The sequence below is a fragment of the Bubalus bubalis genome, chromosome 1 (assembly GCF_019923935.1).
Source record: "Bubalus bubalis isolate 160015118507 breed Murrah chromosome 1, NDDB_SH_1, whole genome shotgun sequence".
Lineage (NCBI taxonomy): Eukaryota > Metazoa > Chordata > Mammalia > Artiodactyla > Bovidae > Bubalus > Bubalus bubalis.
This window is the reverse complement of record NC_059157.1, coordinates 158,347,029-158,372,078: the sequence shown is the minus strand read 5'-3', so window position 1 is coordinate 158,372,078 and position 25,050 is coordinate 158,347,029. Positions and strand designations below refer to the sequence as shown.

Below are 25,050 nucleotides of genomic sequence, written 5' to 3'. Positions count from 1 at the left end.
AATGAACAGGAAAGAACCTTCTGTCATAAATGTGAATAAGACAAAGATGGAAATAAATAATAGCAAATAATGTTTTAAAATAAATTGTTCACTTGTTCTGTTATCAAAACACAAAGAACAGACTTTTTTCCAAAAGGGAAAATGTAATAATGCACTATCACAAAATTGGAAAGTATATAATTTTTTTCAAATATCACCTAATTTTAACATTTTCACTAATTTAACTTATTCCTGATAACTATAACATATTTTAAAAATTTAAATTGAAAATATGTCCATTTTACCTTAAATGCATTCACGACAGTCAGGTGGTCACTTTTAGTATCCTTTGCCAATTCCTTTCTTCTTGCATCTGCGACCTTTTCTTTTCCCTTAAAAACAGATGAAGGCAGCTTAAATTGCTCTGATGGTATATAAAGGAGAATGGCATTCTAATAAAAAGTGTATCTAAGCAAATAACTACCCTGTAAAAAAAAAAAAAAGAAAGAAAAACCTAGCTTTTTATTTGTATACTTCTTACCAGCGGAATCACAAAGGGATCTTTGAAGCTGAGACTAGCAGCAATGGTGAGTACCGGGTCTAAGCAACAGAACAGAGCTCCAAAAAGAATCATTTTCCCAATGTGTGGCTCAACTGGTAATCGTGCCAAGTGAACTCCAAGAGGTGTCAATTCTTCTTGTTTATCCAGAGCATTCTATAAAATAAGAGTTTATGTTTAAAACAGACATTGTAAAGCATCATATTTTAGTTTGCTTAAAAAAAAAAGTGACAGGCCACTCATGTCCAAATGCCTTTATACTGTTCAGCTTTAGTTCTCATCATCAAAACATTAGTTTTGAGGTCAGCAAAGGTTAGAAACTTATTTAAACAAACAAAAATAAAATTAACTCACAATTCAGCTTTACTATAAATGTTAGAAGAAAAATGAGAAATAATGTATTAGCCAGCATTCAATAAGATAAAGAAAATCACTAAAAGTACAAGAGTTGTTGGGGGCGGGGAACCTAAAAGACAAAACATATACTTGGAGTATATAATGCCCAGCCCATCAATTACAGTACTTTAGGAGACATGAAACCAACAGCAGAGCAAGAGATAAAAGATTTATCTAGAATCCTCCAAAATGGGGGTGACTTCTGCTCTGATTCCCTAGGTAATGTGATCCAATCATCGTGCTGAGCCAAGCTAGAGAAGTTGCCTGAAGACACTGACAGAAGAATTACAAAATTCTTTTACAAAAGAATTACAAAAATTACAAGTCCAGTAATTGGAGACAGAAGTCTAGAGAGGTGAACAACACTGGAGCATCTTTTCCCAGAGAAGGCAACATAAATCCTCTCTGGAAAAAATTATCACCCCAAGTTCCAAGTTTTTATCCACAAAGATCTCTAAATACAACGTCCTGTACACATTCAAAATGACAAAATCTGAACAACAACAAAAAAAGCAAACGATGGAACTCGTATTGCTCCGCCAACCCATTGGTAGTTTGTTACAGGGGTAGGGGAATTAGAGGCACAAACTAATGGACTGTGTAGGACAGACTAGAGGGATGTACTGTACAACACGGAACACAGCCAATACTGAGCTCTACTAAAAGTTTATGAAAGAAATTACCTTAATCTTACAAAAACTTTCAGAGACTAGGGAAAAAAAAAAAACTTTCAAGCTTGTTTTCTGAGTTTAGCATAATCCTGGTACCTGCTTGACAGGGACGTCTAGAGAAAGGGAAGGTAAATCACCTTATACATGAGAAACTTAAAACAATGGCAAATTGAATCACAGCAAGTTAGGTTTCTTTCAGGAATGAGAGTTGGTTTAACATTTGAAAAACTGATGTAATTCAATACATTACAAATTAAACATAAAAAGCAGCATAACTGGATAATCTCATTAGAGGAAGAAAAGATTTGATAAAAACATACATAATAAAATTATCCATGCATAATAAAAATCTAATAAACTAAGAACAGAATCTTCCTTGAGTTTCTACAAAAAAATCTTCAAAGAACATGCTCAATGAATTATTGATAGCTTTTCCTTTGAGAATAAAGAACATAAAAACATATACTATCATATCACTTCTGCACAATATTGTACTAAGGATCCTGGATGACAGCTGGAAATAAATAAAATTCCAATTATTTATAGATGTGATTGTATGCAAAAAAAATCTACATACAGTTATCAGAATAAGTGGGTTTCACAGCATTAATGAAAACAAGGTCAACATTCAAAACCAACTTGATTTCTATATAGCAGACACACAAGAAAATGCAAAATTTTGAAGTTTGAATAAAATCCAAAAATACCACTAATCAAGATATCAATCTCTTAAAGAGTTGTAAGATACACAGAAAATGCTGAAATACCAAGAGATTAAATAACTAAATCAATGGGAAAGAGCATGTTCTTGCTTGGTTAAGACTCAATATTGTAATTAAGACAGTGCAATACCCGCTCAAGAAAAATATACATCAATAGAATAAAGCAGAGCCTACAAATAGACAAACCCATAGACACTTGATCGATGACAACGCTGCAGAACAAAGAGAAGGAAAAGGATAAACTTTTTCTAACAGTTTCAGTCAACTGTTCCACATATCTAAAAACTGATTCTTACCTCACCTACACACACAGACATACACACATCAATTGCACATGGATTATATTTCTAAGTGTGAAGAAGAAAAACTGAAAACAGTATTATCACCATGACTCCAGGGTAGATAAAGACTCATGAAAGGATAAAAAGCAGTAACAATAAAGAAAAAACTGATATATATTTCACATTAAAACTAGGAATTTGTTCACAAAAAAAAAAAGTAAAAAGTGATAAGGTAAAAATACAAACATATGCAATATACAACTGACAAAAGGCTCAGATCAATAGTATACAAAAAGTATATATAATGACCTCCTATGACATAACACAAAAACTGGCACTAGAAATTTACAAATGAGACTATCCAAATGGGCTGGAAGTATGAAATGCTGCATACAAATTCAATGGCACTCACTGTAATGCAAATTAAAACTATTCAACTACAACATACCTATCAACATGCTTACAATAAAAGACTATAGGTTGGTGATGCTATACAGCAATGAGAATACCAACCTACCACTGGCCCTGGTAGGCATGTAAGTAGTCTGACAACTTTGGAAAATGGTTGGGCATTACCTACTGAATTCACTCCTACACGTATACCTATGAGAAACACTTAAACATGTACACTTAGAAACAATAAATACTGAAGAATATTCATACCAGCGTATGTAACTGCTTCAAATTGGAAATAAGCAAAATGCCTTTGGGGCTTCCCAGGTGAAAGTGTGAGTGTTAGTCGCTCAGTTGTGTTGGACTCTTTTGCAACCCCATGGGCTCCATCAGGCTCCTCTATGGAATCCTCCAGTAAAGAATATTGGAGTGGGTAGCCATTCCCTTCTCCAAGAGATCTTCCCAACCCAGGGATCAGACCTGGGTTTCCTGCATTGAAAGCAGATTCTTTACCATCTGAGCCACCAGAAGCCCCAGGTGGCTAAGTGGTGAAGAATCTTATGCAGGAGATGCAGGTTCAGTCCCCTGGAGAAGGGAAATGGCAAGCCACTCCAGTACTCCTTCCTGGGAAAAGCCAGGGACAGAGGAGCCTGGTGGGCTGCAGTCCATGGGGTCACAAAAGTGGCGGACACAACTTATCGATTAAACAACAACCAAAAATACCTTTCAGTAGCCATATAAAGAAACGAAAACGAATGAACTATACACAGCTAAAAGCAGCAATGCACATGAATTTCACAATGTTTACTGAAAGAATTCAGAACCCCATTCTTCCAAAATTCCCAACATCCCATGTGGATTTCTGTAAAGTTTATAAAGGATCAAAATAAATCGAGCTCTTTATAGAGATGTATTCTGGTTGGTAAAATCATCAAAAGAAGCAAGAGACTACCATTAGTCATGATAGATGTTATTTTTGAGACTCAGGGAGTGATGGGAGAGGGTAGGCCATGGCCTTTTAGTATCCCAGAGATGTTCTTAACTTCTTGACATGATTAAAAATAAGTGTTCACTTTGTAATAAATCATTAAGTTGAATGCTTTGTTTTGCTCTTTTATCCTGGATGGGCAATCTGTATTGCATAATAAAAAAGTTTTTTCAAAATGCAGGCTTCAGACCCTACTGTTGGCAAGGATGTCCCAGGACTTTTCACAATTTTGTTGCTTGCAAATGGCTCAGTCAAGACTGGTTCTTAAATTCACTCAGGAGAAAGGAAGTCACCCCACTCTGGCTTCAGACTCCAGCTGTCCTCCGGTCATCTGTCTCTACCACAAGTAAGTTGATTCTCTGATACCACCTAGCTCTCTATTGCTATGTTCTATTAGAGAAAAATCCAGAGGGGAAGACTTTTAAATTTTAAAGTCAGTAAAACCATACTGTTCCCTAATATCAGCAACCTCACTAAATCTAACCCCAATTCAAACAAAAATGGTCAGATCAGTTACAATACTTTTCATTTAAACAACAAGCTTATTTCAATGTTTTCATATGGACCAAATTCTCAAAACTATCTACATAGATGGCTTAAAAAAAAAAATTTTTTAATATGTAAAATACACCTATCAGCACCCTCTAACCCACCACTAATCAACAGAACTTGCAGCACTGATGGAATGTAATTTCTGCACTGTTCATGCAGTAACCACTAGCCGCATGTGTCTATTCAACTTCTAAAATGTGTGAGTATGACCATGATACTGAATTTGTAATTTAATTCAAAACTTAAATAGTCACCTGTGGCTAGTGGATACTGAGTTGGACAGCACAGTTCTGTTCTTTCTCTCTACTTTGGGCACGAACTTGCAGCCAGTCGTGTGTGGCTTCTCAAAGTGGTATTGTATAGGGATGGCTACCAACTAAGTGGGCACCTAAGACAATGAAGGCAATGGCACCCCACTCCAGTACTCTTGCCTGGAAAATCCCATGGATGGAGGAGCCTGGTAGGCTGCAGTCCATGGGGTCGCTAAGAGTCGGACACGACTGAGTGACTTCACTTTCACTTTTCACTTTCATGCATTGGAGAAGGAAATGGCAACCCACTCCAGTGTTCTTGCCTGGAGAATCCCAGGGACGGGGGAGCCTGGTGGGCTGCCGTCTATGGGGTCACACAGAGTCGGACACAACTGAAGTGACTTAGCAGCAGCAAGACAATGAAACCTGTTTCTCAAAACACTGACTTCATAAAATAAACTAAGGGAAAAAGCTGTTAAGAAAATGATAGGTAGCGGGATATAGTCTGGGAAAAAGTCACCTGCTAGTATTCCTTCAAAAATAGAAAAGCTGCCTTTATAAGATGTCCATACTGTCATTAAGTTGCTTAGATTTGACAAAGCTATAAAAACACTATGAAAATCAGAAAGAATACCGAAACCAAATTCCTTTCAAGAATACAAGTGAAGAGGATCAAAACAAGAAACTGAAAGATTCGAAAGTTCTAAAAGATCGAAATGGAAAGATTTCAAAATTATATGTAATTTTAAGTCATGCCTACAATGAAAAAACTTGTGTGGAAAGAGCCCAGTATGATAAGTAAATCACAACAGTATCATTTTATAACTTATTTCATACTTAAAGCTGAACAGCCAAATAGGGAATCAATTTGGTCCTGCACACTCATTGGCCTACTCTGCAATAATTAAGAGTAAATTTTATAATTAGCTTGCTTTACTTAAACACTGTAAATCTAAGTTAGATTTTAAAAAAAACAAACAAACAAATTTACCAGTTCCATCAGGTGTTTTATGGAGAGTAACACTGCTTCATTCGATGGTGGATCCATTAGCCTACTAAGAAAGTGAGCAATTCCACCTAGTCTTAAAATCTGGGGAGAGACAAATATAATTAAACATGTCATATATGGATATAGAGTTTAGTCTTCCCCATGTCACTCAATCAAATAAAGCAAAGCTATACACGATTTTCCAATTAGTTATTTCACCAGAATAAGTTAAAATTATGTTTGTGATTCTAAATGTTTAAAGGCCAACATACTACTTTCAACATCCACTAACTTTATTAATGAGAAAAGTAGCTGGTTAAAATCTCAACAAGTTGATTACCGATTATCTTCAAAATAAGGTGGCTAATTTTATCAAATATATGATGCTAAAAAAAAAGGTAAGTAGTTTATAATGAGGGAATCTTAAGATGTAGTGACAGTAGCTAAGATTTACTGAACACTTCCCATGTGCCAGGCACTGTTCTAAGAATTTTATGAAGTTAAATAACTTGCCCAATATAAAAGAACTAGCTTGCCACAGGACTTGGGATTCAATCCCAGATAGTCTGGCTCTAGAGCAGTATGTAATTAAAAGCTGTTTAATATACACGTGACAGAAGCTTAAAAACAGTTCACAGTTTATCGATTTTGAACAGCATAAGCTCATGTCTATGCAGATTTTTTTCCTAAAAAATATAGTACTTGCATTTTCGTTTTACAGACCTTTAAATTAACTAAGTGCAGGGCAAAGTTTGTGTTCAATCAGCAAACACAACATGTAGAATCAACAGAACTAGGGTCTGACTCCAGATTCTAACCAAGCTGTTTCAATGACCCACCCTTCGGTGAGTCATTTTCTGAGGCAGAGAAGGGATACCTGGCAAGTCTAACCCTCAGGCTGCTCAGGGGTCAAACTATACTAACACAAAAACAAATGGTGGTCTAAATTCTTTCTGGCAGATTAACATACTACTTTCCTCTATAAAACATGCTGAAAACCAGAACCTTATTTACTTTAGTTCTCCCACTTAATTTACCTTTATCTGTAAACAAAGTTCTTCCAAAGGCGTTCTTAAAATTTCTGGCAGTTGATAGTCATCTAGAAGGCTTGCTCTAAGACTGTTATATAGATGATAGCAATGACCAGGTTGAACTCTTTAAAAAGAAAAAAAAACAACAACAAGGAGGGGGGTGGGCAGGTAAGTATTATCAGTGACTTTTTAGAATTCCAGAGAAAAGAAAAGGCAGGGAAAGCAGTTAATATCTATTTCTTACAAGCCACATCATAACTAATTTACTTGTTACTTCACTGTTATTCATATATTCCTTTTCCTCATCTTTTCTGAATAAGCTTAAATCCACTAATCCTAAGTCCTAGTTCTAAAAAAGACAAGCTTCCCTCCTCCTACCAATAATTTGGTTACCTGTTTCTTACAGACTCCAGACTGGCTGACACAAAATCAGCAGTATACATAGGTTAATCTCTTTGGGCCTTGTGAGCACTTTATGTAACAAATCCTGGTATTATGTTAACCTATTATTATTTTAAAAGCTCTTAGGTATGTGCTATCTAGTGAGCTCTCAGAGAGATGTTGTAAACAATTTTTTCCCTTATTTGCATCTACTGATCTGAATGATGGGCTTATCTGGTGGCTCAGAGGACCCATTACCTATCTATAGGATCTCCACCAAGGACCACATAAACAGTTTGCACTAGCCTTTCAAATAATTATCAATCTTAATTAGCTTTGCTAAAGGAAATGTGTATCACAGAGCCCACAGGGGACTATTTTCCTTTTGAATTAAAATACTATATATATATAAAAGCTGAATCACTGTGTGGTACAGCAGAAACTAAAGCAACATTGTAAACCAACCATGCTTCAATTAAAAACATCAACAAAAACACTGCAATTCCACAATTAACTTTCACCAGGTTAGTGGGGATGAAGAATTCTATAAAATGCAATACTTTACATTTAGTGACTGGTCTGCATGGGGAAACCTCAATCTTGCTAGGCTCCCAATCAAATTATCCCCTCAATAGAGTAGAAGGTACACTTCTTGGACTAAGCCAGGACTATGACTCAAGAGCACCAACTGCATAATCCAATAAACTACCTGAAGTCAAGCTATAATGGAAATATCTGCAAACATTATAATGAGTGACAACTTTAAATATATAGTATAAACTTATTAAAAGGCTGATAAATGGTCTGTCAAAAAAAAATTTTTTTTAACTCTTCTCTCCATACTTAAGCCAGTATCTGAAAATTAAGGGAAATCTTGTTTATCCTACATGTAAGAGGTAAAATAAAAACTCTTCAAACTCCAGACATGATTCTATCACTCGTATGAGTTAGGGTGTAAAATATTCTGAAGTATGCACTAAAACAAGTAATAAATGCAATTATTTGTTATAGGCAAATCTTTTCTCTGATCGTTAAAACAGAGGTATTGGACTTCCCTGGTGGTACAGTGAATAAGAATCTGCCTACCAATGCAGAGGATAGAAGTTCGATCCCTGGGTCGAAGAAGATCCCACATGCTGCAGAACAACTAAGCCCGTGCACCACAAGTACTGAGATTGCACTCTAGAGCCCACATGCCACAATTTCTGAATCCCGTGCGCCTAGAGCTTGTGCGCCCCAACAAGAGCAACCATCACCATGAGAAGCACATGCACTTCAGGGAAGAGTAGCTCTTGCTCACCACAAAAAATACCACGGGCAACCAAAAAAACAAAAAAAGGGTATTTTTATTTCTCATGCTATCACATAAGTGGGAAAAAGTATTTTCCTTGGTAACTCATAGTGAAAAACCAGTACAGCTGTGAAGTATAGTGATTAGGAGCCCAGGCTATGGAACCAAACCACCTAAATTCAAATTCCTGGCTCTGCTACTTGTAAATGCTGTGTGACTTTGGAGAGATGACTTTAGATGACTTTATTTCTCTATACCTTAGTTTCTTTACCCTCAAAATAGAGATAATAACCTACTTCACAGCACTGTGGGAAGATTAAGCAAGTTAATGTGTGTAAGTATCTAGAGGATGATCTGACATTCAAGTATTATTAATAGCAATCATTATTAGTAATATGTTTTTTAAAAAAGAAACACAATCACAGATAATATAGCTAATAAGAATATTAACCAGAATGAGGAATTAGAGGTAGAAAAATCATAAAATAAAAAATCTGACAGATACTTTTTCCAAAACAACTATGATTAAAACGACTCCCCCATCTGCTGGGGAGTAAAAACATGCTGCAGTAAGTTTTTAAAAAGATGAAAGGGAACTTTCTTAAGTAAATTTGGTAACAAAATTTTTGGTGTTTTTGTAAAGACTTCAAAGGTCTGATCTTACCTTCCAGCTCTACCTTTCCTCTGTTTAGCGTTGGCTTTACTAACCCACTCAGCAGACATTGTACTGATGTTGTTTTGTGTGTCAAAGTGCGTCTCCTTTATTTTTCCTCCATCTATTACATAAACTACATCATCAATGGTAATGCTGTTTGGAAAACAAATACATAAAAATTGTTAAAAACACATCTAAAGCATATTAGCCTATAACAGATCTACAGACAGGGATCTTAAAACACTTTTTATTGAATCAACTTGATTTCAGTAGTTTAGGATTTTCACCATTCTTCCACATTTACAAGTGGGGATCAGACACCGCATCACAGGCAGCATCAGCAGCTTCAGCGGCAGCACAGTGCCCTTTCTACAGATCACGTACACAATTCTTATCTGCCCTCAGTCAAACTTCACAGCTTGCCTGAGGACTTCTGTAACTAGCTCTGTGAGCCCTCCAGTGCCATGAATTAACACCAGCTTCTGCAGAACAATCTGTTGCAATGACTGTACTGGTATATTAGTATCTCCAATGGAATAATTTTAAAGAGTATATATAACTGATTACCAAACAATCTATCAATTCTACTCCCAACCAGAAGTACTGACCTCAGTCCCCATGCTTCTTTAGGGAAGCTTTAAAACAATCACTTAAAAGCCTATTTCTGAAGAGGCTAAAACAAAACAAAACAACCCATGTTTACTGCAACTAAATTCAAATAGGTTTAAAGAAATTACAAAGTATTTTGTAGAAAAAAGATTAAGGTATGTTAACTGTTATAGTGCTCAAAACAAATGTAATCATTAGTAGTTGGTAATTAAAAAACAATTTTTACCTAGTCTCTGCAATGTTGGTAGCAATAACTATTTTCCGAACACCAGGAGGAGTTCTTTTAAACACCTGCAAGAATACATACATCAAAATCCCAAGAGTGAATTTCTGATATCCAGTCTTACAATTAAAGTAATTACTTCAAGTACTGTTCACTTTTAGCAATTTTGTGTTCATTCACTGACATATGCATCTAATATTTATAGATATAGTCATATCTTATACATCATCTTCAATATCACAAAATTCCCTTATGGTAAACCAAATCTCCCTTAGATATCAAAACCCTATCACAAATAAAGATTTCAAATGAAAGGTTATAATTTAAAGATTATTTTAATTTATAGATATTTAAGTGGTATACAAAATTATTAATATTTAAATATTGTAACTTAAAAAAATTTTTTTTTAAATGCTGCAGAATGCAAACGTTTACTGTGCTGTCAAATTTTTTTAAGGGAAAGGGACAGAAATGTAAAGAATTATGAATTACTTAAAAACTAGACAGATAAAAACAGGGCTTCCCAGGTGGCTCAGTGGTAAAGAATCTACCTGCCAATGGGGGAATACAAAAGAGATGCAGGGCTTGATCCCTGGATTGGGAGTAGAAAATGACAACCCACTCCAGTGTTCTTGTCTGGAAAATTCCATGGACAGAGGAACCTGGTGGACTACAGTTCACAGGGTTGCAAAGAGTCAGTCACAACTGATTAACTGAGCATGTACAGACATACAGATGACACCAATCAACAAGGCACATGCCCAATCATCAGAATGCATGCCAGCTAGCTGTACCACTGTATACCAGCTACTGAGACTGAAATGGACTTAAAAAGATCCCCTTCAAATAATAAATCCTATGTCATGATGGTAGACACCACTTGGCTGAAAAGCAAAAAAAAAAAAAAAAATCATAAACTCGTCTCATTTATAAAAATGGTAATAAGAGAAAATGTTGTTTGCCAGTCTAGTCACATATCCTCTAGCAAAGGAATCAATATTTTATGGTCACGGCATGAGCGATGGAAGTACTTCCACACCAGATACTCTTTTGTTCAATCTTTGGGATCAAGAGCTCTGTCTTTCCTCTTCTCTTCCCTCAGACATGCACACTGTACCTAATTCAGCTAGCTGAGCCTTACTCAGAACTATCATACCAGCAGAGATAGTAAAAAGCCCTCAATTAAAAATATGTATATTATTTCTTACAGAGTGGAAAAAATGGATCCATTTCATTCTACCAGGGCCTGCAAACAGTAGAAAATTACCTTTCCTTTGGGAATGCACTGTTCATTCTAACTAGAGATCCCTGAATCTGACAGTCAAAACATCCAAAACCATAATTAATAATACATCACTGAAATCTCATGCCTATAAATGTACTAATTCTGTTAAATCAAAATCTCAGTATCAAACTGTATATGTCATAGATTATTCATTGCTAGGTTGAATATTTTTATTGGCTTTCACATATCTTTTCATTTTATTCAGGAAACCCAAACAAGCTATTGATAAAAGCAACCTTTAAATGTTTCCCTAATGCTGATGAAACTAATGTGATTCATGGATTACCCTCTCTTATCCAAATTTTTGTGCAGTCATTCCCTGAAGACTCATTTGCAAAGGTTCTCAAAGAAGTATTTTTTTGTATGAATTACTCTTTTAAAATGTGCTTTCAAAAATAAAACAAAACATACAATACGCAGTCCTTAAAGCTTGCCTCAGTTTGAAAGATAAATTCAACAACATACCTGTGTCTGGTTAACTGTAGGCATCAGAGAATGTAAAGGTATAATAATAAACTTGTCTGAAAATTAAGAAGAAAATTAAACTTTAAGATAAACAGCTGCAGAAAATTCCATAAAAAATACACGGTAATTCTTAATTTATATTCCTATGTACAATCAGACCAAGTATATACATTTTATATACTTGTTAATATTTTTTCTGCAAATTCTAAATTCTTATACAATGCTGAAAAGTTGGTAGCAACCTTTTCAAATTATATTACAAAAAATACAAAACAAAACATTAACTCCATTCCCACCACTAACTAAAGATCAAAGAATTTTATTTAATATGGATGAATATGTTTGTAGACTTTGGGTAATCCTACTTTAATCAGAGAAAATTTTAAAGTTTAAAGCAAATTACTTATTAAATTTCCATGTCCACTTAAAAATAATGAAATAACATTGGTAAAATGTAATACATTCCAAAAGTCGCCCACATTAAAAAAAATAATTTTGTTAGAAATATAGGAAGTTTTAGGGTTCAAAATCAAGTTGCTCAAATCCATTCATGATTATCAGTCATCAGACAGTTTGATGTAGTACTGTAATGGGAAGTAGAGACAGTGTTACAGAAGCAAGGGTAAATTTCAGCCAGATATAGCTACCAAAGTGTAACCTAACTTAAATCTCTGGCAAGAATGTCCAGAAGACATTCCTGTATTGTAGTTGTATTTTCCAAGAAAAAGATCTGCTGTTATTCAGGAGATACAGTGCTTTCCACAGCCTTTATGACCCTTCTAAACTGTAAAAAGCTGTCAAATAGTGCTTGACAAAGAATACCTTCAATTACTTATCTCTGTGACACAGTATGAAATACATCCACTTTAACTTAACTTGAATTGAATCAAGCCTTCAGATATAACTTCCAGCTGGCAGGAAAACAGGATTAAGAGATGATCAAATGAAATGATACTATAAAGATTTAGACATCTCCAGAAAGTAGAACCTACCTAGTCTTTTCCACCATGGGGAAAGAAAAGGGAAGATGGGAGTACCGTTCTAAAACTAAATGATTTATCAGTCTGACTTTTTCTACAGTCTGAGCAAGCTAGTTGTGAAAGATACTTTGGGGGAAAAAATGGGAAAATCTGATTATGGATTGGATTATCAGATGATGATAAAGATTGAAAGTGAAAAGTGAAAGTGAAGTAGTTCAGTTGTGTCCAACTCTTTGCAACCCCATGGACTGTAGCCTACCAGGCTCCTCTGTCCATGGGATTTTCCAGGCAACAGTACTGGAGTGGATTGCCATTTCCTTCTCCAGGGGATCTTCCCGACCCAGGGATCGAACCCAGGTCTCCCGCATTGTAGACAGGCACTTTACCCTCTGAGCCACCAGGGAAGTCAAAACAATGATAAAGATTAGGAATGTTTAATTTTTGAAAGATTTTCTTTAAAAGAAATTAAGCTGGTGGCTATACTTTGGCCACCTGATGCGAAGAACTGACTCACTAGAAAAGACACTGATGCTGGCAAAGATTGAAGGCAGGAGAAGGGGATGACAGAGGATGAGATGGTTGGATGGCATCACCGACTCGATGGACATGAGTTTGAGCAAGCTCCAGGTGTTTGGACAGGGAAGCCTGGCACGCTGCAGTCCATGGGGTTCCAAAGAGTAAGACACGACTCAGAGACTGAACTGAAGCTGGTGGTAGAACTATAAATTAATACTTCCATCCCTGAGTATAATTAAATCAGAAATCAGAAAGACAATGAATTATATCCTTTCCCTACTTCCTCCAAAATGATCTCCCCATTTTTCTTGAAAAATACATACACACTCACATTTTTAAAACTAAAAGTAGATCATATAATAGAGTTTATGATGGGGGAAGGAAAGGCCAAGGTTGCCAGAGAAGTATTTCTGTTTTAAAAATATATATATAGTTGCATAGTTTAATCACGACCTATAGTTGTATATAGTTGTTTTAAAAAATATATATAGTTGTATAGTTTAATCACGACTTTTTCTATACACAAGTTACCAATGATGAGGAAAGTAGTATTTCATTATAGAGAAGTCATAGTAATCAGACAAAATATTTTTGCAGTGAGAGAATAGAAAATTAATTATAGTGAACGATTTGAGGGCATTGCCATGATGGGATTTTAAAAGTATTTTAGCCAATAAAATTAGATCAAAATATTTTTCAGTGTTTTAAAAAAATGAAATGTATCAAAGCACTTTAACAGAGTAGGGCTAGGAAGTATATTCAGAACTACTTAAAATACTAAATGGAATTTGCTTTGATTTTACTAAAGTTAACAGTGACTCCGAAAAAAGCTATAATTTCACAGGAGAAAAATGTTCCAATGCATTTCTCTAAAACATAAGAGGTTGTATCTTCCAAAACATCCTATTAAACAATCAGATCATCTGAGAATTTTTTTTTTTAAACTTCAGATGTTCAGGTCACATTCTAACATTTGGCAGGTCACATTCTAATATCTGGCATGAGGATGCAATCTGGGTCTGCATTTTTAAAGAAGTGCCATGAGTGACTGTTGTACAGTTAGAGCTGAGAAATACTGGCTTAAGAGGATAAATTCAAACTTCTTTTCTGCCCAACTAAATGCAGAAGTGAGTGAAGAAACAAAAACCTCAAATGCCAAAGACTCGATTTTATTGGGCAAATTTAGGCAGAGAGGGGAAACAGTCTCACCATATAATAAGGAACTTCACTACGTATCTACCCTCTTCATCTCTGACCCAGAACTTTAGGGCGAAAAAAAAAATCCAACTTTTGAAAAAACTCAACTTGGACTCAAATGAAAGAAAATAACCAGGCTACACGTAACTCAAGTACCATTCTTAGAATGGCAATAAAAATACATTTCTAAAATACCTGATTTAAACATCACTTGTGACATCAAGAGATCGTGTAAAGTGCTGATGTTGTCCCAGCCTGGTAGAAAGACCAATATTGCACCATCCTATGCAGAAGGGAAATAACTGTTATAAAGGATCACATAACAAAATAAGAGTATAATTCTGTGCACAATTAAGTCTTCATTAAAATTACATTAGCTCAAGATAACTTTTAGTTACTAATTATAACTAAAGAGTTTGCTTTTTAAAAATAGGATTTATAATCCAGACATTGCGTTTGTTGAGTCTTTTCTTCAAACAGGTCAAACTGCTAAATCATTTGGTATTTTGAAATTCTTGCTCCTGGTATCAAAAGCTGTTTCTTCCATAGATTATTTTTTTTTAAAGCATTTAAGAAAAAATTTTTTCAAGTCCTTGATATGAAATTGAAATGTTTCACTTTTGAAAATTAAAGAAAAACAAAACTAACCTCTTCTTCCAAAACAATGTATCGAATAAGGGCAGCAATCAAATTCAGATCAACTTTTTCATCATCCATCATTTCTACAACATCTACAGTGCCTGCAGAATACCTATCAAGTCAAATATAAAGTCATGAAATACTTGACAGTTTCCTGACATTAAGTTACTTATAAAATTTTAAAATTAACTCAATCTGCAAATGCGAAAACTGTTATAATAAAAAGAAATACTGGGATTATGATAGTGTTTACAAGTCAAATCAGTCGAGTATCCAGCTAGAATATGAGTCTCGAAATGTTATCTTCAGGGCTTCTCTGGTAGCTCAGCAGTAAAGAATCTGCCTGCCAATGTAGATGACACTCCAGTATTCTTGCCTGGGAAACCCCAAGGACAGAGAGGCCTAGCAGGCTACATTTAGTGACTAAATAACAAAAGAGCTGGATACCACTGAGTGACTAAACAACAATGCTACCCTTAAATATGTACAAAGTCAAGACAAACCTGCATCTTGTTTAGCCACTATGTTCTCACTTTCAAACAAAAAAGGACTTACCTTTGTCTCAATTCCCTTAGATAACCTGGCCAGCGTTCTTTATAGATTGCTTCTTTTTCTTCTTTTTCTTGTCTATTCACATGCCCTTGCATGAAACCTTTCTTAAACTGGGATCTGTGTTCTTTTTGTTCTGGAACATATCTAAAATAAAAATACTCTTAAATAGCTTCACTTTGTTTAAAATTGGTTTTCACTAATATCTCTGACTTTTTAGGATTTAAAAAAATTTTAAAGAACATCTTCACTATACTTTCTAGTAAATACTAAATTTATCTACAAATATGAACACATAACATTTTAGATTAAAATCATTCTTTATGAAAGTATAAAAGCTCTAGATAATCTTCAGCAATAAAAATTTAAATGGTACAGTAACTACCATCTTTAAGTTTGAATTTACTTTTGTATCAAAAGTTAACATTAATATAGGTTCAAAGTAATAGTTAACAATTGCCTAGAAGACTCAGATTTTGAATATAAGAGGTTTCTAAACCTGAGCACAAATAATTCCCTGTGGAGTTTGTAAAACAGATTCCTCAATCCTATACCTTGTGATTTGAATACAGTAGGTCTGGCTGGGGTCTGCTCATCCAGCAATTTTATTTAGTGCCCCAGGAGATTCAGTGTATTTGTAACGGTCTGTAGATCCATAGACTCATGCTTGATAACTACTTAGTTCTGCTAGGTCTTAGAGACAAAGACAATGGCAGAACCAGAATCAGCATTCAGATGTCTTACAAGTCAGCCCAGTGCTATGCTTTGACTTCACCATGCTGCAGTGCACGTCACCTACCATAAGTGAGTTGTGAGAGGCATGGGAGTGGAGAGAGACAAAGAAAAATAAACCTATACTTTAACCCCAAAGCCCCTCGGAGTTGACCTAGATGAGAGCATCTAGACAGAATGGGGGGTGTGAAGCATGGGCTTTGTGAGTCAGACAGAATGGGACTGATGTCCGTGCTCTGCCACTGACTAGCTATGTGACCTTGGAAAAGGTATAAGCCTCTGGCTTTTAGTTTTCTTATTTGAGAGATTAATACTCTTTTAACAGTACAGACATGAGAATGAGAAAGAAGTGATAAAGCATGGTGCCTGACATATAGCAGACACCCCAAAGAATTCATCAATCCCCTTCCCTATTCAGTACCTGTGACCCAGGACTCCCCTAAGTCTTCAATACATATAGAGGCACCACCGTGAGGTAGGGCAACCTGAGACAGAAATTAATCTAGTCAGCAGGATGGACCCACAGCTGGCTCCCTTCCCAGCAATTACAGGATCAGAGGTAACCTTTAGCCCCCCCTCCCCAAGTACCCAATCACAACCCTCCATAATATCTCACCTATTTTCTTTCCTACTTGCCTGCAGAACAGCTCTTCCTATGGAAAAGGAATAGCTGGGGCCTCTGCAGAAAACTTCTATCCAATGACCACCCTACTTCACCTCCCCTCTTGCACTGGCTACAGAACAAGTGCACAGATACCATCTGTTGCTTCAAGAGACTCCCCTTAACTACAATTCCGTGTACGTGCACTGCCTTCTGGAGACCTTAAGAAGCAATTCATCTTTATGTTATGCTAGATTACTGGTCCCTGAATCTTTGTTCTGCTGTCAGGTTGTTGCTTGTTTTTACCTCAGAAAACAACTGGTTAATGTGCTATGGTAAGAAACGGGGCCACGTGGTTGAAAGTGGAACTGAGGAGGGAGAGCATAAAAATGTATGAGCATTGATGATATAACCAGAGCATGGAAGACCAACATGCACTCTTTCACTTTAACATGTTCCTCCCTGACACACACTTCCCTCCTTGCCCTGCCGACCTCACTGCTTTCCTGACTTGTCCACGCTATCCCTGCCTTACACACTCTTCACTTACCCAGAACAGTAACTAAAGAACTGTTAAGTCACTCTGTATCCTGTCCCACCTTCCTCCATGAAAACCCTGAGAGCTTTCTCCTTGAACATACCTTCTCGTTTTTACTTCTTCTACTTAAGGTCCTTATTATCTCTCCTATGTTAGTATAAGAGTTTCTCTGAGGGCACTGTGGTCTTCACTCTTACAAATGCTGCCATCTATTTTCCCCAAAACTCTGGTCATGAGAGTATGACCAGAGTGTACTCCTTAAGAATAATAGCCTATATTGTATCCCTATCTAGATACAAGCTCCAAAGTTGTGTAATAAGTTGTTCCCTTGTTTTTTCTCAGATCTTAGTGCACAGTGCAAGCCATATAGTTTCAAAAATATGTTATATAAATGTCCATTCAAAATTCAGCTGACTTTTCTCCATGTAAAATATGCAGTAGGATCTTTGTTCTCACCTTCCCACCATCACTTTCTGGTTTTCTCCTTTAACAAGTAAGCTGTGGAATCTTGAAAAATCTCAGCACAAATGTTTCTACATCTGTCCATTTAGTTTTCAGATGTTTACTATAGGCCAAGCACTGTGCTATGTACTAGTTACAAAGATGCACAGGACAAAATCTTCCACTTTGAAAATTTGAAATCTAGTGCAAGAGACATATACAACACGACATAGCACATGGCAATAAGGTAAGCGGTATAAGAGATATGATAAAAGTGCTCTGGCAGTCTTGCTGAGAAGGTAACTCACTGTGAGAGGTTATCAGAGAAGGCTGTATGGGCAGGGATTTGTTCTTACGTAATAGTTTACATATGAAAAGTGGAGAAGGTGGCAAATAAAGGAGGAAACAGCATGTAACAAAGCATAAAACTATGAAAGAAAGGGCACAAGCTGGCATAGAAGAGACAGTGCATAAGAGAAGTGGCATAATGCGTGCCACTAGACAGACAGGACCAGACTGTAAAGAGCCTTGGGGTGACAGGCTAAGAAGCTGGAACCTGATCCTGTGGGTCTGTGCCTTCAGCCCTCTCTCATCAAGTGATACTAAGGTAATTTTGATGGCTCCTCGAGAAGCCTGCTAGCAGCTAAAGGCCAGCATGAATGGGATCATAACTTGGGCATACCAGCTGAGCTGCTCTGCTCTAGGCCATGACAAAGCAACAAAGGTTCTTCAACTAGTTTTCAAAGAGAAATCTCAAGGGGCATACCCTAGGGAAGAAAGCTCACATGACCAGAGTTTTGGGGAAAACATACGGCAGCATCTGTGACAGTGAAGACCACACTGCCCACAGAGAAACTCTTATACTAACACAGGAGAGATAATAAGGACCTTAAGTAGAAAAAATAAAAACGAGAAGGTATGTTCAAGGAGAAAGCTCACAGGATTTCATGAGGGAAAGTGGGACGGGATACAGAATGACTTACAGTACTTTGGTTACTAAGCGTGTAAAGCAGTTAACGTATCCTGGAACGTAACTGCTTAAAACACCAGCTACTTTGATTTAGAGTTTAAACAACCGGGTGGAAGACAATGGGAGCAACCATTATAAAGCATACTAAGCAACACAGATTTTTTTTTTTGGTGGAAGCACGGTGGGAATCAAATATAAGATGACAGTTTTTGTTTGAAAAATGTGAGGTTCAAGAAATCTGTGATACTGGAATGCTGCTGAGTATAGATTTAGATAAGTTTAGAATTCAGGAAGAATTCAGTTTTGAAACCACAGTTCTGAAAGCTGTAGGAAAATAGTTCTGAAAACCTGGAACTATGGTCATGGAAATAGGATTGCACAGTGAAATTATAAAACGGTGAGAAACATCTAAGGTGAGAACTCTAGGGTAATATCATATTTAAAGGGTGGGAAATGGAAGCCAGCAAAGGAGAATGAATACCAGGGAGGAGAAGCAGAACAGAAGTTCAACACTAAAGACAGAGATTCACAAACTTTTCGGCCCAGGAGTCTTCAGACAATACTGATACGTGGCTAAAGACCAGGCTCTGTAATATAATATGGTATGAGCGTCAATGTGGATTTTCAAAGACTCCAGGTGATTTCAATGTGCAACCAAGTTTGGGAATCCCTGATTTCAGGAAAAACAATGCTTTAGAAAGAAATAGTTAAGGGTGAGTTTCTTAGACTAAAGTTTGACAAAACAGTGATAATATACTAAAGTATATTAGTACTTTTAATCTTTTACTTCCTAATATTTACTTACCTTATTTTTTCAATTATATCTTCCAAAAGATACTCCACAACCGGAAAAGTAAAGCCAGGTATATGTATCATTGGACAGTTACCTATTATGGTAGATAAAACATAAATCTGTATTCAAATGTAAAAAAAAAAATTAACTGTAAATAGGACAATGACTACATTAGTTTTAACTTCAGAAAAGGGTCCTGAAACTTTTACAGCTATACCTTATTTTTCCATATCTCATTTAATAAAAAACAGCATTTAGTCTTCATTCAGTAGCAATTTACTGTTATCAAACTGTATACACACCTCACAGTTCTACAAAGTAACCCAGAATACAAAAAAATAGCATATTTTAAGTTGGATTCAAGACCTATTAAGTCTATTTCTCTTCATCATTAGCCAAGATAGTGCCATGAGAACCTAAGTTTTAGTGAAACCTACCTTTAGTGAAATGACCTCTGTAGCATCCAGAATTAGGGAAAGAAAGGAGTAGTTATAGCAAGAACTAACCAAGTATTAAACTACTGCTTACTATTTTAGAATCACTAGTTAAAAAAGAAGTCTCTCAGTACTGTTACTTAAATGTTATTTAGGTTCTGTACCAAATAAAATAAACCATATTCTCTGTAAACAAAGGCCAAAGATACAGCACAGATGGAAGTAACTGAAGTGGTACCACAACTTTGAGTACACTTATGTATCTGACCTGTGTAAGTTTACTCAAAGTTAGTTCTGGATTTCTCATCAAAAGGACTGAGACAGACAAAAACAAAGTAAGGCTCTGAGGGTGAACTGGGCTGATTACAAACACATTAAATATAGTGCTATTCCATTTTAACGTCCTCCCATTTCTCCTCCTTCCCCAAACAATTTGAGCAGTAGAGACAGTGAGGCATATTTTAAAAGAATGTACTCTGCAGCTACTCAAATTTAGGTTCTCTGTTACTTCTTGGCTACTCCATGCAGCTTGTGGGATCTTAGTTCCCTGACCAGGGATCGAACCCAGGCCCCAAGCACTGAAAGCACTAAGACTCCCAGGGAATTCCCTCAAATTTAGTTTCAAATCATCCTGACCCTCTGCTAATTATGCAACCTTGGGTAAGCTACTTAACTATTCTGAGGCTGTTTTCCATCTGTAACAATGAGAATAATAGCACCTACTTCACAAGGTGTCAATGAGCATTGATGAAGATAGGCCAAATACTCCACCCAGCAAGCTGAGGGTATTCCACAGTTATCTCTGATATCACAGTTATCACTAGTTATCACTGTTATTAGCAAATTGCCACTTTAGCCTGAGATACATCACTTCATGGGAAATAGATGGCGAAACAGTGTCAGACTTTATTTTTTTGGGCTCCAAAATCACTGCAGATGGTGACTGCAGCCATGAAATTAAAAGACGCTTACTCCTTGGAAGGAAAGTTATGACCAACCTAGATAGCGTATGGAAAAGCAGAGATATTACTTTGCCAACAAAGGTCCATCTGGTCAAGGCTATGGTTTTTCCAGTGGTCATGTATGGATATGCGAGTTGGACTGTGAAGAAAGCTGAGCGCCGAAGAGTTGATGCATTTGAACTGTGGTGTTGGAGAAGACTCTTGAGAGTCCCTTGGACCGCAAGGAGATCCAACCAGTCCATCCTAAAGGAGATCAGTCCTGGGTGTTCTTTGGAAGGAATGATGCTAAAGCTGAAACTCCAGTACTTTGGCCACCTCATGCGAAGAGTTGACTCATTGGAAAAGACTCTGATGCTGGGAGGGATTGGGGGCAGGAGGAAAAGAGGACGACAGAGGATGAGATGGCTGGATGGCATCACTGACTCGATGGACGCGAGTTTGAGTGAGCTCTGGGAGTTGGTGATGGACAGGGAGGCCTGGCGTGCTGCGATTCATGGAGTCGCAGAGAGTCAGACACAACCGAGCGACTGAACTGAACTACATAAAAGCTACAGAAGACTATCAAAAAAAGTTTATAAATTTTTCAAATCTGTGGTTTGACTTCATTAATGTCACCTTAATTATCTGGTGGTAGCACCAAAAGGCTACATCTCTTTACTACAAGATGAGAGATGATGCCACCATTTAAAAAACTACTAGAGAGGGCTTCCCTGGTAGCTCAGTGGTAAAGAATCTGCCTGCCAATGCAGAAGACATGGGTTCAATCCTGGTATGGGAGGGACCCCACATGCTTCTGGCAGAGAAGGCAATGGCAACCCACTCCAGTACTCTTGCCTGGAAAATCCCATGGACGGAGGAGCCTGGTGGGCTGCTGTCTATGAGGTCGCACAGAGTTGGACAAAACTGAAGTGACTCAGCAGCAGTAGCACATGCTTCTGGAGCAGTTCATGTGCCACCAACTACTGAGCTCATATACTGTAACTATTTAAGCCTGAGGACCTAGAGCCTGTGCTCTGCAACGTGAATCCAATGCAATGAGAAGCCTGTATACCACAACTAGAGAGTAGCCCCTACTCCTTGCAACTAGAGAAAAGCCCGTGCAGCAACAGACACAACACAGTCAAAAATAAATATTTTAAAAACTACGAGAGGGTAGATTGGAGAAGGGAATGGCAACCCACTCCAGTACTCTTGCCTGGAGAATCCCAGGGACAGAGGAGCCTGGTGGGCTGCCATCTATGGGGTCGCACAGAGTCGGACACGACTGAAATGACTTAGTAGCAGCAGCAGAGGGTAGATAAATATTCAAATATAACGCATTGCTAAACATTGACTACTTGCATCACTAAACATCTGAAAACATTTTTTAAAAAACTGCTTCTAAATTCAGTGGTTTTGTGATAACTCTGTAAAGTAACAATCATAAATTCTACTCACCAAAATATTCGGAAAATTTCTCAGCATTCAATGTTGCGCTCATCAATACTACTTTCAGGTCAGGTCGATAACTGAGAAGATCTTTAACAACAGTCATTAAAACATCTGACTGTAGATTTCTCTCATGGATTTCATCAAGCACGATGTGACTAACACTGGACAGATGGCTACAATAGAAGCATAAAGTTTGCTACTCAGTGAAAAATCAAAAACAGAACCATTTTACTTTTACATAATAATAAAATCCAATGTAATAATGACATCTTTTGATGATGTTTAACTAGATGTCCTGCGTTGAAACATACTCACGGGTCTGACTGAAGCCACTGAAGGATGATTCCTGTTGTACAATATAAGATAGAACCTTGTTTCCTTGGCAACCGACTGTGAATAAAAGACATGAATTAATTCTTGGTTTTCTTTACTGATGAACTATTAAATACCACAAACGTTTAAGACAAAATCTTCAATTTAAAAAATGCTTTCAGTTTTAATGAAAAACTTCATCCTTAATATTTCAGTTACCAGAACTACTACAGCACAGTAATGAGAAATACTAGCTTCAAGTTCATTATACATTATTTTTGTTATAAATACAACATTCATGATTTCTTTACAAGACCTACCATTCAGAAAAAGACCAAATATTTAGGAAACTCAACTTCAGTTTAGTGACTGGAAAATCAGTTCATTTAAAAAGACAAACAGAATCTTGAGCTTCAGAGGACTACAAAAATACAGTGGAGGGGGATGGGGGTTAAGATACAAACTAGCTTAAGGTAGTCAGAGGCTGTGTGGTGGTACCAAAACGTACAAGAGGCCACTCCTTTAGGCGAGTAACGGTTTACTAACATATCCAGGAAAAATGTTATCCTTCTGAACATTTCCTAGTGTAAAAGACATCTTAACGTGAAAAAAAAGTGAAGTCAAAGTGTTAGTTCCTCAGTCGTGTCCGACTCTTTGAGATCGCCATGGACTGTAGCATGCCAGGCTCCTCTGTCCATGGAATTTTCCAGGCAAGAACACTGGAATGGGTAGCCATTCCCTTTTCCAGATCTTCCCAACCCAGGGATCAAAAGACATCTTAAAATGGCAATTCAAATCTGAATTTGGATCAAAAAAAAAATGATTTTGTGGGTTGCAAGCCTATGTTGCAGTTACTACAAATGTTAATTCTAAAAGCAATAATGAGCATAAACATTTGGGGGATAATGTTTTTTTTTTTTTAAATCTCTGATAACTTCGAAGTTTCACAAAAATCTACCTGTAAACAAGAAGTGAACATTCTTGGAAATTCTCTGGTGGTCCACTGATTAGGACTCAGCCCTTTCACTGCTGAGGGCCTGGGTTCAATCCCTGGTCAGTGAACTAAGATCTCCCAAGCTGCCTGGCATGGCCAAAAACAAAACAAGTGAACACTCTTTACCTCTGGAGCCGAATTTGGTATCCAGTACTATTACCATTGCCACAAGATTCCGCCCTTTCTGCAGCCACTCTCTCTGCAACCTTTAATTAAAATAAAATACAGTACAAAGAGAACATTTCCTTTAGAGTAAATATCCTAAATGTCTGTGAAAATCTGGAGTTGTTGAAACACTACTCATTAGATAACAAGAGAAACATATTAAAGTCTGAGGTATCTAAAACTGTTCCCTTTAAGAGCTGAAGACTACCTGCTTATGCTTACTTTTCATTTCCTCTGAAATTCTCCCTCCTATTTCCAAAGCAACTTTCTATAAGTCCTCGCTATGTTTGTCTTAAAAACAGTTGGAAATTCTAATCTAAACTCGTAAAGGTTGAATATAATTTCAGAGTAACTACATACTTGATACATTTTCCTATCTGATTCTTTTTTGTAGATTAGCAGGCTTAATTCTTAACTCTTGGTTAAGTTCTTAGAATTATGGCTGCTAAAGATAAGCTCTAGATAGATGAAATCCTATAAACTAATACTGATTTGTGCAACTGAAAGTAACCAACAGTCATTTAGTGACAGATCAGTGATTTACGAGGTTAGAAATAGAAAATGACAATTAACTTTTAAGAAATACTTCAGAAGTAAAATTTCCCAATCATCATATCCTGTATACATTAAGACCATTACTTTACTTTTTACTGTTGATTAAACTGCCCATTTAAATATCAACAGATCTTGGGGGGGGGGGGGGGGGTAAGCAACGAAATAACCTAATTAACATTTCTCCTTACTGTCAATTTATAGTAGCGTGCTGCAGTCTGTGGGGTCGCAGAGTCGGATACGACTGAGCAAATTAACTGAAAGTGAGAGTGAAGTCGCTCAGTCATGTCCGACTCTTTGCGACCCCATGGACTGCAGCCTACCAGGCTCCTCTGCCCATGGGATTTTCCAGGCAAGAGTACTGGAGTGGGTTGCCATTTTAGTGAAAACGGTAAAATTAGATTTTTAACCAAAGTCTAGCTATATAATAGTGTTACAATGAAAGTGGCTTATTTTTCACCATTCTGTGAACTTATGCCATTTCTAGGAATATTATCCTCCCACAAACATGGCAGCTTTACTTT

The 25,050-nt window shown here is 36.8% G+C and overlaps 1 protein-coding gene across 1 annotated transcript in view; it reads right to left on the bottom strand.

The window, feature by feature from the left end:
- Window positions 1-25,050, bottom strand: part of DHX36 (DEAH-box helicase 36) — a 46,284-nt gene that overhangs the window by 9,339 nt on the left and 11,895 nt on the right. Inside the window, exons 6-19 of the mRNA XM_025289514.3 lie at window positions 23,936-24,015; window positions 22,819-22,893; window positions 22,510-22,676; window positions 19,689-19,770; window positions 15,608-15,748; window positions 15,062-15,164; window positions 14,609-14,696; window positions 11,721-11,776; window positions 9,974-10,038; window positions 9,148-9,291; window positions 6,818-6,935; window positions 5,784-5,882; window positions 521-694; window positions 285-371 (exon numbers count right to left, since the gene is read on the bottom strand). Coding sequence (XP_025145299.2) covers window positions 285-371; window positions 521-694; window positions 5,784-5,882; window positions 6,818-6,935; window positions 9,148-9,291; window positions 9,974-10,038; window positions 11,721-11,776; window positions 14,609-14,696; window positions 15,062-15,164; window positions 15,608-15,748; window positions 19,689-19,770; window positions 22,510-22,676; window positions 22,819-22,893; window positions 23,936-24,015 — 1,479 coding nt within the window. The remainder of the gene's footprint in view (window positions 1-284; window positions 372-520; window positions 695-5,783; window positions 5,883-6,817; window positions 6,936-9,147; window positions 9,292-9,973; window positions 10,039-11,720; window positions 11,777-14,608; window positions 14,697-15,061; window positions 15,165-15,607; window positions 15,749-19,688; window positions 19,771-22,509; window positions 22,677-22,818; window positions 22,894-23,935; window positions 24,016-25,050) is intronic.